General features: G+C 34.3%; 1 protein-coding gene across 9 annotated transcripts in view; it reads right to left on the reverse strand.

The window, feature by feature from the left end:
• Positions 1-15,617, reverse strand: part of LOC135840346 (organic cation transporter protein-like) — a 33,826-nt gene that overhangs the window by 5,566 nt on the left and 12,643 nt on the right. The window contains exons 1-4 of one of the 9 annotated variants that reach the window (XM_065356836.1): positions 15,349-15,537; positions 15,007-15,167; positions 3,008-3,076; positions 1,777-2,026 (exon numbers count right to left, since the gene is read on the reverse strand). In XM_065356836.1, coding sequence (XP_065212908.1) covers positions 1,777-2,026; positions 3,008-3,041 — 284 coding nt within the window. In that variant the 5' untranslated portion in view covers positions 3,042-3,076; positions 15,007-15,167; positions 15,349-15,537. Of the gene's footprint in view, positions 1-1,776; positions 2,027-2,227; positions 2,381-3,007; positions 3,083-3,355; positions 3,749-13,911; positions 14,088-15,006; positions 15,168-15,265; positions 15,284-15,348; positions 15,538-15,617 lie in introns of those variants that run through there. The other 8 variants (XM_065356848.1, XM_065356843.1, XM_065356864.1 and 5 more) reach the window with 8 other exon arrangements.

Below are 15,617 nucleotides of genomic sequence, written 5' to 3' on the forward strand. Positions count from 1 at the left end.
CCTACAGCTTATTAACTACCCAAAAAATAGCCACTCTCCATTAGTAATAAAACAGAACTATCTTGAACTTTTATCAGAATACAAAAAATTCAATCTTTGCTTTACAGATGGATCAAAAATACCAACACTTCACACAGGATATGCATACTCTATAAATGATAGAATTTCAAATTTTAAAATCCATAACTGTTCTTCAATCTACACTGCCGAACTCACAGCTATTTTCCACTGTCTCTGTGACATACTCACTTATGAATCAGAAAATAAATCCTTCTTAATTCAAAGTGATTCCCTCAGCTCACTAACTGCTATCCAAAATCTTTTTTCCGATCACCTTCTAATTCAAAATATTCATAAAACTCTATTTGACTTACAAAATTCAAACTTCTTTATACAGTTTATGTATGTACCCAGTCACGTTGGAATCTTAGGAAATGAAATTGTAGATATTAATGCAAAATCTGCCACCACCCTTTCTCCCCTTACATTTATCACAGCTGATGACCTCAAATCTATCTTCACCCAAAGCACACTTAAGAAATGGCAAAACTTTTGGTCCCTCCAAACCACGAACAAGCTCTTTCAACATAAAAAATCAGTCCATCCTTGGAAAAATCTCTCCCACTTAAACAGACTAGAAGAAATCATTATAACCAGATTGAGAATTGGCCACACAAAAATCACACACAATCACCTCTATGAAAAGGCCCCAAAACCCACATGTCAGTTCTGCCTGTCAGAACTTATATCTGTCCAACACTTACTATTTCACTGTCCCTCCTTACACCAGCACAGACTATCCCTACAAATAGACGAAAGATCCCTATTCATACCAGTTTAAATCCCATACGACGGGTGTAATAATCAAGTAATTACAAACACCCAAAAAAAAAAAAAAAAAAAAAAAGTTGGCAACAAAGTTGAGCTTTCACTTTCAGACATTTTTTTTCATGTTTTCCACACCAAAAAAATCACAATTCTCAATCATTTTGGCAAAAAAACAATTCTTTTGACAATTTGGCCCTACATCAGGAATATTTGACAATTATTTTCACAAAAAATTTACTTTTCGATAATTTTGATAAGTAAAAACAGGCAAAATGAAAAACATAAATATTTTTCTTGGCTATTTTGAAAAACTGGAATTTTTTGACAACTCTTCCAAAAAAGCAATACTTTTGAACAACTTTGGCAAAAAATTAGGTATTTTCGGGAATTTCTGGCAATAAAGTAAATTTTTATTGACACAATAAATTTAGGAGTGGTAATTTGAATACTTCAATACTTTTTGTCAATTTTGGCAAAGCAGGAATTTGAAGAAAAAAAATCTCAGCAATTTAGGTAAAAAGGCAAGTATTTTGAGTAATTCTAGCTTTAAAAATCACAACTTTTTAGCAATTTCAGCAAGAAGAAGCTGGTCTTTTTGGAATTATGGCAGAATAGGAATTTTTGAAAACAAAAAAAATTGAAAATTTTAACACAAAAGTAAGATTTGTTGACGATTGTGGCATAAATCAGGAATTTTTAGCAATTGTGAATGAAAAAGCAGTACAAAAGATAGATCAACTGGACAAAAACAATAAAAGCAGGATCAGCAGGATCTTCGACACCCTAATTAAATGTACTAACAAAAAGTTGCCACGGATTCCCATATTTTGACAAATTCTGCCTTCTGCGCGAACTTCACCAACTAACAATACCTTATCGAGACATTACTATGTATTTATTCGTCTAAAACTATAAGACCAAAATATGTAAAATTTAAATTACTCGTACATCGGCGACGATATATTCCTAATCTGCTCGACTGTCCAGTTTGCTTTTTCCAACGCTGGTATGTGACAATACGGAGGGTTGTTGTCAACGAAGAACACATACGACGTGATATGCATGCCATTGAGTATACCAGGCGATGCGGTGACGAGGAACACCAACCATAGCCATTTTCTTTTCGTGTTGCAAATATTCTCCAAAACCGAATCGAGTTGACTTTTCCATTTTCGTCTGGGATCTTCTTCATGGCTACCTTGGAAAGAGCAAAAATCAAACGACTGTTTAATAGTTGCAGTGTACGTGACCGGACAGTTGCTGACAGTTGAAAAGTTTATATAGGTAGCAGGGTGCATTTGAAATTTGAAGCTTCATTTGAACCACACCAACAAATTACACGTCCCGATAAGCCATTAACCGCTTTATAAAACAACATTTATCTCGTCATGTTACTCACCGATTCAAAGATGACATTTTTCGATAATACTCGTTAATCTCGATTTTAAAAAAAAACAACAACAACAAAACTACTAAGCGTATTTAAATACACTATCGTCGGTTCATGCAGTTAATCGTGTCCAAATTAACCCACCCGAAAGGCCACCTGAATCTGGAATAAGCACGGTAAAAAAAATGATGACTAGGCATTTACTTTACTATAGGTACATTATACCTGCGTACTTCCTAATACACTCGACTCGGCTAAAGTAATTATTTAGACGGCGGCTGTATAATCATTTAAATTACCTATTTTTAAACACCGATACACTCGTAAGAAAAATTTTACAATCGTTTAACAAATCAAAGTTTTCATTTTTACGTAACACTAAATAAAAAAAAGTACTGTGATCAATTTGATCGACTGAACTGCCATTCATAAAAATATTCGACCAAATTACGAAGGTCGTATCAGCACAGTACCTATTTGATAATAAAAAAAAAAAAATCGAGGGCTTATCACGAATAATCCACACACAAACATTGAAAAAATTACGTTCAAACATACGCAGACGTATTTTTTATCCGATTAAAAAGTCGACATCGTATAAGTACGAGTAACTAGGTACACATTACTTTTTATTAGCACTCTCGCGTTTCTTCGCATTTCTAACTAAATAACGATAACAAAATTCTAGATAATTACGGTAATAGTAATTATTCGAGTCTTAGGGTAAGTACGTACATAAATACCTATACGAATTATACGAGAAAATTTTTATTAAAAAAAATCATTTACCTGTCAACTTGAGCGCAACTTCAGCACTTTCCATTCCAGTAGATACGAATTGTACTCATCTATGGCAGCCTGCAAACAACGATAACGTATCGATAAATGTAATTCGAAAATTGATTTATAATCCGGATAACCTTATCTCTGGTAAAAGTGACAATTAACGATTTAATAAATTATTAAAAAAAAAAAAAAAAAAAACGAGTTTTCTATGCGTTTAGGTATCAATATTTCGCGTCGTTAGAGAAATAATGAAACACATGTACATTGTAGGTGTTGGTAGAGCTAGAGGTGGTAATGCAACAGAACATGTTGCATAAAGACGCTGTAGAATAACGATGGTACACAACTTACGATGAGAAAAGCATAAATAGACACCGAGAGGAAAATTTTTAGTAAAAGAAATCCAGTTTGCGGATGGTAGACCGTAGACCGTAATTTATGCACCGACTTATACTCGTATTTGCACGACGAAACGATTATTAATGAAAACGTGATTTTAAAAAAATTTCTTTCAATTTATTTACAAACACCCGATACAAATCGAACATTCAAGTATCAATTATCGCATGCATGTGCAATTTATTCGCCATTCGCCTGGCACGGGTACCTGGAAGTCGATCCGCGAAGACCTGCGAGGCAAGTTGAAACTTTTGAAGGGCTACGAGCGATTAGAAAAAGTTGACAACTTTGAACAGCCTACTGGAAATACGTAACTACGAGTACCTACCGATTGTGTGGCTCATTCATACGCAGATACTATGTGCGAGCGTATTCGATTTTTTTTTTTGAATATATGCCAAAATTGAGTATTTTTATAGCGTATGCATTGACAGACAAGGACTTCATGTTGCATAATTATACCCATCATTCAAATAGGCCAACGCTCAACGTATAGTTTCACTGTAAGAAAAGCTCATTGATTATTCCAGAGCGCCGACAGATTGCCGTCTACGCCAAAGGTCCAAGGTACCCATTAAATGCAGCAGAATTCTCCACATATTTTTCCAACCTGAAAATCGAAAGCCCCGCAAAATTGCTGTCGGAGTACTTTCTGAATGCACATGGACAATTTCAACCTTCCAGGTGGGTGGGAACTTACGAAAAGAGTGGATTTTTGGCAATTTTTGGCAAAACAAAGTAAGACTTGGACAATTTTTGGAAAAATGTTGAGATTTTTTAGAACTTTTCGCAAAAAAAAAAAACGTCAATTTGTAGCAACTTTGTTTTGAAAAGCGAGCATTTTTGACAATTTAAAAAAAAACAATAACAACAACATTTAAGCAGGGCTCGTTGAGAATTACTATGTAGTATGTACGATGGTAAAAACATGGCACTTTTTGGCTTTTTCGGGCAAAAAAGTAAGGCTTCCGGATAATTTTTGAAAAAAAAGTGAAAATCTGCAGCAATTTTGCTAAAAAGCAAAAATTTGACGATTTCAACAAGAAACAGCAATTTTTAAGAATTATTAGTAAAGAAACCATACTTCTTCGCAATTTTTTTCAAAAATCGAAGCGTGACTTTTTTGCAGCCTTTAGGCAAAAAATAAGATGTTACAATATCTTTTGACAATTTTAGATGAAAAAGCAAAACTTTTCAAATTGCAAAAAAGCCAGAATTTTGTTAATTTTTGGATAAAAGCACAACTTTGGGTGATTTTTGAAAAGCAGAAGACTTTTTAGAATTTTTTCCAAAAAGGCAACAATTTTTGCCAATTTTGCTTAAAAAAGGAGATTTTTGTCGATTTTTGAAAAAACGAGAATGACGATTTTAGCAAAAAGGACTTCTTGGAAGATATTATTGGTACATAAAAAAATTATAAATTTTTTGAATTGTTGGTATTTTTTGGCAAAAAGGCACAACTTTTTGAAAACTTCTAGAAAAATTGAACTTTTTGGAATTTGTTTGCAAAAATGGACAATTTTTTATAAATAAATAAAACTAAATCTATCAATCAATCAATAAGTAGTTATCTATTTCTAAAAATATTTCGAAATTACGAAATATCCCTCCCTATGCGCACAACGCGATAGAGGCAACACCAACATAAAGGATGTTAGCCCAAATACCCATTTCGGCATAAGGGTACGCGTTGATTTGTACGCGATACCACCACGAGCGGTTATACGACTCGATGATGATGATGATGCGCAATTACACGAGCGAAGGGGGCTCCATGGTAACATTGTTCATGTGAGGAAAAAAAATCTAACAGATTGAAGGAGGAGAGAGAAAAAGAAAGAGAAACAAACAAAACAAACCAAAAATAAAAAATAAATACGTAATTAAGCAAATGAAAGAGTATAAAACAAAACTAGGTAAAAGCTAAAATAATGGAACACACTGGAAAGTTCAACGACAAATTCATTTATCATCCTAGAATATAACATGAGTGCATCTACAGCGGAATACAGGACCTCACATACTATAAGCAAACAGAGGGCAGGCATGTGACGTAATATTACCCAGTCTGTAAGGTGTTTTGCTCTCCATTAACCACCGGACTAGTGCCAGCCGAGATCTCAAACTTCTACTCATCACTGCATTAAACAGCTCCAGCAAACACCACGGAGCCTGAGCACCAGATCTGTCTCGTCAGTACCTAGGTAGGGGAGCAACGGTGTTATCAATTTTCCTCCCCTTCTCATTCACACAAACTCTAAATTTGGAGCTATTCCTTTGAATATAGTCAATTGCCTAGACTTGATAGAGTTTTTGAATAGGCAGAATTTCTAGTTTTTGAAAATTGTTTTTTGTACTTTCCCCCCTTTTTTTTACATACAATGCTCCTACCTGCCCATTTTTGTAGAATATGGATAGGTTCTGAATGACAGTCCGCTGCCCCCCCCCCAATGAACAAGCCATACTGGAGTACAGGTTGATAGAGAGCGTAATAAATTTTTACCATGTGTTGAGTGCCAAAATGTTGTGCCAGTAAGCGAATCAAATACGGGTAAGGTAGCCTAATATGGACTGGTTTTTTGTTTTTGAATGTCGTGGCCGCTGTAATTGAGCTAAAAATTTGGTAGATAGCTCAAAATATACCTACATCTATCTAGTTTCATATTCCAAAGCCTCAACATTTTTGAGAAATTTTAAGTGTGTCAAAAATATCATTTTCTGACAGTGCTGTGAGAACGAACGAAAACGGGAACGCATAAAGAACGCGACTTTTCAAATTTCCTTCAAAGAACGAACGAACAATCACACAAATCCTCTTGAAGAACGTTCTTACTGAAGAACGAGAACATTAAATTTGTTAGAACGAGAACGGGAACGGGAACGGAGTGCTAATTTGGTAATTTGGTATTCTTAGATGTTCTTTCAGGGTTCTCAAATTACCTCCCAAGACTCTGAAAAATAGGAAAAAATATGCTTTTTCCACAAACTTATAGTAGTTTTTGGGTACAATTGAAGAAAATGAAAAAATTTCCATCAAAAATGGCTTCACTTGTACCACAGAACCCTTTTGGGAACGGGAACGGGAACACAGGAACGTAAATTTTGGAAATTTGATTGAGAACGGGAACGGGAACGCTTCTGCTTATGGAGCACAAGAACTAGGAACAGGAACAAGGTGTTGGATTTGGGAGCAATAAGGAACAAAGAACGACGTTCTTTATTGTGAGAACAAGGAACGGGAACGGGAACGGAACGAGCACTTCCGCGTTCTCACAGCACTGTTTTCTGAAAAGTGTCAAAAATCAAAAATTGTATTTTGGGTTCCTAATATGGACTGTTTCAAAAAATCAAAAAAAAAAACCTGAAATATTGTAAAAATACGTTCAATTGCTGAAACAGTGTTAAAATATGTTTAATCAAGACAATAAGAGTGAATTCTAAGTGGAACAAATTAATTTTTTCCTGAAAGCAGTCAAAATTTGAAAAGTCAATTTTGGGTCCCTAATATGGACTCTTTTAACCAGGGCTGTTAATACGAAACAAAACAAAACAAAACGAAAGACACAAAACGAAACGGCAATTTTTCCCTCTGGACACAAAACGAGACACAAAACGAAACTAATCAAAAAAATTACACGAAACAAAACGTTATAATGAAACGAATCATTTCGGTTTCTTCAATTTTCGGCTTTTCTTTGCAAGTTTTTTTGTAAATTTTGGCCAAATATTGTCAAATTCACTCAAATTTCATCCATTTAGAGCCTTTAGAGGGGTTCTATTTTTCATTCATTAATAAAAATGTCCGCTTTTCTCACTTTTTTGCCTGAAACAAAATGAAACGACACAAAACAGCACGAAACGAAATGGTATAACGAAACAGTTTGGTTCAAAGAGCTCAACCAAAACGAAACGATATGTTTACGTTTCATGTCCAACAGCACTGTTTTTAACGTGAAATTAACTAAACCCATAACAAATGTACACCAGTCCATATTAGGCTACCCTATAACTTTGAACTTTGAAAAATCATGTCTTGATTGATTCAGAAAACTTCACCACTTCTTAATATTAATAATAAAAAACATTATAGGGTGTCCCCGGAAAATTTTTTGAGAAGCTGGATTTTCAAAACACATGAAAAAAATTTTGAGGTTCTCAATTTCGTTTTTTTGCTCTAAAATTGCGAGTTTTGGCTTTAGAGAGTTGATTTTGGTCTCATTGTGTTTTTCTGTGAAAAATACACCAGATTAAGTTTGTTTCCACCAAGCAGCGCTAATAACCACCAAGATCGGCCATCAGTCCATATTAGGAACCAGTCCATATTCGGCTACCTTACCCTTAGTTTAGTTTTCTAAGTTTAGTTTTCTAAGTTTAGTTTGTAAGTATAAACTCTGTTCTTTCCAGATCAATTTGGAATCAAATCATTATTCCGAGGTACCGAGTTGACTCAACTTGTGACAGGGGTGTGCAGCCACATGGAGCCCCACAATCCAGGCTTTCATGCATGATGCATGTAGCACCTAGGTCCTAGACCCCCAAGTCAGGGGAAACCCTATAGCCAAAACTTTACAATTTTGATTTGGATGAATTTGGTTTTAATTTATGTTGCCAGAACCAGCCTCCCAATAATTTCAAATCTTTATTAATAAACTTAATAAGATCATCTTGATTTTTGGCCCTACATACTAAAGTTGTATCGTCTGCAAATCCATATTATGGCCCATTTAATTTTAGTTCAAAAATGTCATTAATGTAAATTAAAAAGAGGATTGGTCCTAGTACGAGTATGCTGCCCTGTGGTACCCCATGCACTACAGGTAAGGGTAAGAAATTCCCAATTTTATTCCCAACTTTAACAGCTTGAGTTCTTCCCTCCAAGTAGGATCTGAATCAGAGTTGGCGCGATTCCAGGAGCTTGAGAATCGGATTCCAAATGGTGTGATTCCACAAAATTTTGAGTCCCGATTCCGCTTATCAGATTCGCCAGAAATAGGAATCCGAATCCGAATCGTAATTTTCGATTCCGATTCCTTTCGCGACTCCGATTCAGATTCCACTCACGACTCATCTTAGGATCCTCTCACGACTCCAACCAGATTCCTCTCACGACTCCAGCCAGATTCCCATCACAACTCCTTAAATTTCATAAAAATGAAGCATTGAAGATGAAATGATGAAATGAACATTCTAACAAACATTAGTAAATAAATATAAAGGCTCGTCTGTACTAGTACCTACTTAATTAAAAAGCAAGAAATAAAATAAATTGAAAAATGAAAATACATTCTGTTGTTCTGTAGCTGTATTTTGTTTTTCAATGAATTCAGGAATATTACAAATAATATCTGTAAATGTAAGATAGAAATAAATTCTACTTATTCCACTGAGGCACTGATTTTTCAATTCAGCAGTTTCACACATATTCGAAAAAATGATGCTTTTTTCATTCACATTATTTGTTGAAGAATCCCCCCCCCAAAAAAAACAAATCGATTGGAAACGGTTTCAACCCGTTTTGAGCAATTCTGGAGCCTCCAGCTGATTTTTTAAACTCGAAATTCTCACAAAATTCCATCAAATTGGAGTTGAAAAGCTAAAATTTATTCTAAAAACTAATTTCAATACGCTACGAAGTACTGCAGGTAAATTTCAAGTCATTTTAGAGCCTCCAACGCATTTTTTGAAAATTATTGGAGCCTCCAGTAGATTTTTTAAAGTTGAAATTTCCCCAAAATTTCATCAAACCAAGATGGACAGTCGAAATTCATTCTGCAAACTGATTTTAATACGCTACGAAGTTGACTGATGGTGAATTTCAAGTCGTTTTGGAGCCTTCTGCAACTTTTTGAAAGGTTGTATGACGTTTTTTTGGAAAAGTGAAATTTCCTAAAAGTAGCTGGAAGCTTCAAAACCATTTGAAACCACCATGTAGTCTGCGAAGTAAATTTCAGCTTGCCAACTCCATTTGATAAATTAATGTTGGAGACATTTCAAGTTTCAAAAATCTACTGGAGGCCCGAGTAATTTTCATAAAAGTTGCTCGAGGCCCTAAAATGACTTGAACCCACCTGAAGTCGTTTTCAGAGGGTGTTAAAATTGGAGTGTAGAGTAAATTTCAGCTTTCCATCTCCATTTCATGAAATTTTGTGAAAATTTAAAGTTTCAAAAATCTGCTGGAGGCTTCAGGAATTTTCAAAAAGTCGCTGGAGGCTCCAAAACGACTTGAAATTCACCTGCAGTATTTCGAAGCGTATTGAAGTTACTTTTTAGAATAAATTCCAGCTGTACAACTCCAATTTGATGGAATTTTGTGGGAATTTCGAGTTTCAAAAATCTGCTGGAGGCTCCAGAACTGCTCGAAACGTGTTGAAACCGTTTCCAATCGATTTGGCATGTCGAAAATAGGGTATATCCCAAATTTCAGCTTTCTTGGTCAATTTGGTAAAATTTTGATTTTTTTTCCTCATTTTTGGCCTGAATTCGATTTTCAAAAATTCACCAAAAATCAAAAAACGCACTTTAGCGCTTGAAATTTTTACAGGTGATAAATTTTTGCATGATCTTTCGATCTATTTTTATAATGTTTGAAAAATTTCGTGCAAGTCCTATGTTAAAACGCACAATCTGCGATTTCGGCTGACCTGTCAATCAAAATGGCCTTCGTTTTGTAAGTCAGACCAACTTTTTTTTTGCAAGTTTGCTTTAAAATGTTCCTTGGGATGTCCCCTTTAAGAAAAAAGTTGTCCCAGAGGATCGGCGGGGGGTGCAATTACTCCTATTGTCATATGCCGGACTATTAGGGGAAAAATTGAAGAAGTCAGCTGTAAAATTTCACATTTATTTGGCGTAATCTTGAAAATTTGGGAGCCGCAAATGCAGAGAACCGCAAAATTGTGTTTTGCGATTCTCGTAATGAGAGAATCGCGAAAGAGCCGCGGCTCCGCGGTTCTATTAGCGATTCTTTACGCGACTCGAATCGCAACAACGCTGCTTTCTATATGTTCCACAGGAGAACAAAAATTCTACTTCAGCATCATCCTCAGGAAAGGAAAAACCTCGGAAAAGCAACAGCAAAGAAAAAAGAAACACCCTTCCAAAATTCTTCATAAAATGTAAGCTTCTGTAAAATTGCATTAATCACTTCTGATAGTAGGTACATTGGGTGATTTCGTTCATTGTGAGAGTCTAGAGAATCGTAATGAGGAGTCGTGAGAATCGTAATGAGGAGTCGCGAGAATCGAAATATCGGAGTCGCGAGAATCGAAATATCGGAGTCGCGAGAATCAAATCACCGGAATCGCGAATCATATTACATTTGCGATTCCTGCTTGAAAAGAGTCAGATTTCACATTTTTCGATTCATCTGTCAGGTGAATCGAAAATGGAATCCGATTCCGGAATCGGATTCATGCGATTCTCACGACTCCTTAAAAAAATCGGAATCGCGCCATCTCTGATCTGAATCAGTCATGCTGCACACCCCTTATCCCACAGTTCCAGAGCTTCTGTAAAAGAATCCCAACATCAACCTTGTCAAATGCCTTACTGAGATCGAGGTATGCCGCTGCAAGCTGCAACACTATCATCCGCATCTAGACCATCGACTACCTCAGCAATATGATCAAACAGAGCATCACTGGTACTCTTCCCAGACAAAAATCCATACATACTGCTGTTTTGAAAAGAAATCTTTTGTATGCAGGAAATTTAAAATTCGATTTTTTACAACTTTTTCAAAAATTTGTGATAGTACTGAAAGAAAGGAGATTGGCCTGTAATGTTCCATAAATAATTTACTCTTTTTCTTATGAACAGGGGCAACAAATGGCCTTTTTCAGAGACCATGGAAATCTTCCTTGATTTATTGGTTTGTTTAAGATGTCAGTGATAACTGGTGCCAAAATAACAGAATTTCCCTTAAACAGTTTCGCCGGAATGTTATCATGTCCCATTGATGGTTTGTTTGGGAGACTTGAGACCTCAGCATGAATCTCATCACATGTCACTGGAGGGAACCCCAGGCTATTTATAATTTTCTTGGCTGGGTAAGCACTATTTGTTTCAAGGTTTTGGATTTCATTTGAGATTTTATCAACAGAGTCAATAAAAAATTTATTAAATACATTTTGAGACCTTCATTTCATTTTCCTCATTCAACCAAAACCTCCTCCTGATTTATTCTAATTTTTGTCAGTTTATCTTTCTGATTCCCCCTGATCAAATCTATATGTTTCCGGTACTTCCTTGGGACATTTTTACATTTCTCCAAAACCCCAAACTATTCGGCAATTCTAAGAAAATATGATATTTTTTGGTATTTTTGTCAGAAAGTGAGACAATGATTAATGGGCACCTTCTGGATATTAATGCCTTCTTTTTTTGAATTTATTACCTGTGGTGAGGGGGGAGGGGTAGGGTTCTAGATACAATTTGTTAAGATTTTTTTTTCATAAAAACTTATAAGAACCAACCCCCCTAATCAGAAATGTATAAAATGAATGAGAATGGACTTGTCTTCTATGAGCGTCGTTTTTCCTTTCTTCTAAAATACAACAAAGTTTAGGTTAGAAGCAATAAGACAAAGCAGGACTTTTAGTGGCATATTTTTTCAAATGCACATTTCATTTTTTTTTTGTAGAAAAAAACGGGAGAGAGTTGAAATTTTGAAAAAAGAATAATACAAGCAAAAAATTCTCGGTTTATCAACAAATGAAAAAAACTGAGCTTTTTGGGAAATGTTTGCCAAAAAGTAAGACAACAGAAGGACAACCAGGACACAAAGGAAAAAATCAAGACAAAGGTAAGAAAACTAGAACGAGCAGTAGAGTAAAAATACATATATTCTGTAACTGATATTATTGAATTTGTTCTAACATGATAACTTCATTTCTTCTTCCCAGACCATTGCACTTTCTTCATTATCAAAATTTTGGTCAAAACGAAATAAACTATTTCACTTTCACCATCTCCGAATTTAAAAAAAAAACTGTATTCCGACTGCCAAAATTGCTTTTAATACGTAATTCGAATTGATCATTTGAAATAAATCATTCGTAAGGAAGAGATACTCAAGGTGGTAGAGAGGTAAAGAGAATTTGAAGAATTGTGACAACTTTCTCGTAGGCATAAGTAAGGCTACTATAAACTTCGTTATGGGTAAGGACAGCCGCCATTGCACATCCAAAAAATGGATAAACATGTTATCTTATCATACGTATGCATACAATTATTCGTGTATAAAATGCAACTTTTTCGATTGTTCGCGGGTTCGGATGAACTTTCATGAGGTCTCAAATTAAAGACGATGAAATTCCCTATCGATTGGTGTTAAATTTTTATCATTTCGCGTAAAAATGACGATTTTATGAATACTTTTATTTTACTGATTTTTGCATACTACGTACGTCATCTTTAAACTGAAAATACTCGAAATTTTCAGCGGACACATAGGTATTTTAATACAGCAAAATGTTCGTTATTTTATCCTCTGTAAAATGAGCTATTACCGAAAGCTCTACATGCAACCGTTCAAAAGTTTTGGAAGTTTTAAGTTGCGAAAACAAGTTGCGGATGGTAAGTATTGAACTTTGAACTAATATTACTCGAAATTTTCAGTGGACACATAGGTATTTTAATACATCAAAATGTTCGTAATTTTATCCTCTTTAAAATGGTTGTTTACCGAAAGCTCTACCTTCAACCGTTCAAAAGTTTTCGAAGATCAAAGTTGCGAAAAGTGGTTACTGATCAAAACTATAACACAATTTGACCACTTTCCGCAACTTTGAACTTCAAAAACTTTTGAACGGTTGAAGGTAGAGCTTTCGGTAAACAACTATTTTAAAGAGGATAAAATTACGAACATTTTGATGTATTAAAATACCTATGTGTCCACTGAAAATTTCGAGTAATATTAGTTCAAAGTTCAATACTTACCATCCGCAACTTGTTTTCGCAACTTAAAACTTCCAAAACTTTTGAACGGTTGCATGTAGAGCTTTCGGTAATAGCTCATTTTAAAGAGGATAAAATAACGAACATTTTGCTGTATTAAAATACCTATGTGTTCACTGAAAATTTCGAGTATTTTCAGTTTAAAGATGACGTACGTAGTATGCAAAAATCAGTGAAATAAAAGTATTCATAAAATCGTCATTTTTACGTGAAATGATAAAAATTTAACACCAATCGATAGGGAATTTCATCGTCTTTAATTTGAGACCACATGAAAGTTCACCCGAACTCGCGAAAAATCAAAAAAATTACATTTTTTATATGGAAAGTTATATGCATACAGATGCATTCTAATGTTGTTGTGTTCAAGGTTGGATGCAAGATGTCGGCTGTCCTTACCTGTATGAAATTATAGTAGCCCTAGCATAAGTACACTACATCGTGTTTTTAAAATTTATTAGAGACCGAACTGACGATAAAAATAAATAAAAGTGCGTAGAAAAAATTCTGCGTGCCGAAAATGAATTGTTAAAATATAATTGAGCAATTCTTACCAAAGCATTGGTCACTCTTTCGTGACTGGGTATCAGTTTCTTTGCACAGAGTACCAATTTACTTATTTACAGTATTTTTCAATTTTGATTAATACGAATGTATTTTTTTGCATCGACACAATCGTGGTAGGGTACACAAAAACGATTGCTGAATGGTTGAATATTAATATAGGTACATTCGAGTTATGCTCGATTCAAAAACGCTCGGCGAGAGTTTAAAATATTAAATAATTAAATTCTTGCTTATTTCGTTAGACGATTTAATGAATTAATACCACCAACGCGGTATTTGTGAATTATTTATCTCATCGTATTCGACAGGAAATTCTTAATTTAAGCAATCGTTTATTGTGTTACGAATGCTACGTGTCGTTTATTAAAAAACATACTACCTATTTACAAACAATAACAAATTTCAAACAAATTTAAATACGGTTCACGAAAATGTTAACGTTCTTATCAAACACTTTGAAATTCACTTTCGTATAATAGACATTTTCACTCGACTCAAACAGCAACGAAGGAAGAAACTACAGTACATGTTTTCTATCGAGTCATTAATTAACGCAACATAGTTTTAATGAAGGAAGAAACTTAACGAGGAAAAAAAACACAAATCACTCAAACAATACGATAAACGAGAAAGAATTGTATAAATTTGTTAAATTATAGCGGTAGAAAAAATTTATGGAATTTAATTATTCGATTATTTTTTTTCATCAAATACTCTCGTGTGTATATGTAAAGGAGCACTACATATTATAGTGAGATCCTAAGGGCAATTTTTCGATATCATTAATGAGTAGGTTTTGCGTGATTTCAAAATTTCAAGAAATAGGAAAAAATCACTGAATTCGAAAATACACGACCAAAAAATATTTTGCATATTCAGTAAATGACTAGGTATAATCTGTAATACATAGTAACAACTATTATGGAGACAATTTAGCTATCTATGAAAAACGACAGACTCGAACACAATAGATAAATACTCGATGAACTGAAATCGAACGCATTCGATGCACACGATGAATGATTTTTTTACTTTTAGTTGAAGTAGGTAGGTTAAAAAAATCAAAATTCATAAATACTCACCATGATTGTGATACAAGAAATAGAGAAGTAATGTCATGAATGAATTCTCTTTCTTCACTTTAAAATTGAGATAAAGAGTATTTCAAATAAACTCCAATGTCATTCAGATAACTGAATCTGTTCTTAAGAGTATTTTTATTGCGTGAGAGACGAGAGAGTATCTGCAACATTGAAAGAATAAAATAAAAATTAGTAAAATTGACAGATGCGAAATGATCGAAAAAACATTCTGCCAATTAATCGTCAAAATACAACTGACCCACGAAATAATTTGTGGGAAGAACTCGTGAACTTTTTAATTGGATTTCATCTCTTAAAATGAAAAAGTAATAAAAAAATTACCCAGTTCTCAGAACTTATTCCTTCATTTACCCAACACCTAGGAACGATGCACAATGCGCAGACATTATAAATATTGAATCATCTGAATCATGCAGGCAGTTGTTCAATATTTAATACAATGAAACATTTTCAAATTCAATGTTTAATTAATTAACTTTATCCCAATAATTATTGCGAGTTTATTTTTATTATTTTTCATGTGAGAAAAAAAATGATAAAAATCAGCTGCTAGCTGCTCATTGAAAAAAGCGTAGTTGCCAGTTTCACGA

Source organism: Planococcus citri, chromosome 1 (assembly GCF_950023065.1).
Source record: "Planococcus citri chromosome 1, ihPlaCitr1.1, whole genome shotgun sequence".
NCBI lineage: Eukaryota > Metazoa > Arthropoda > Insecta > Hemiptera > Pseudococcidae > Planococcus > Planococcus citri.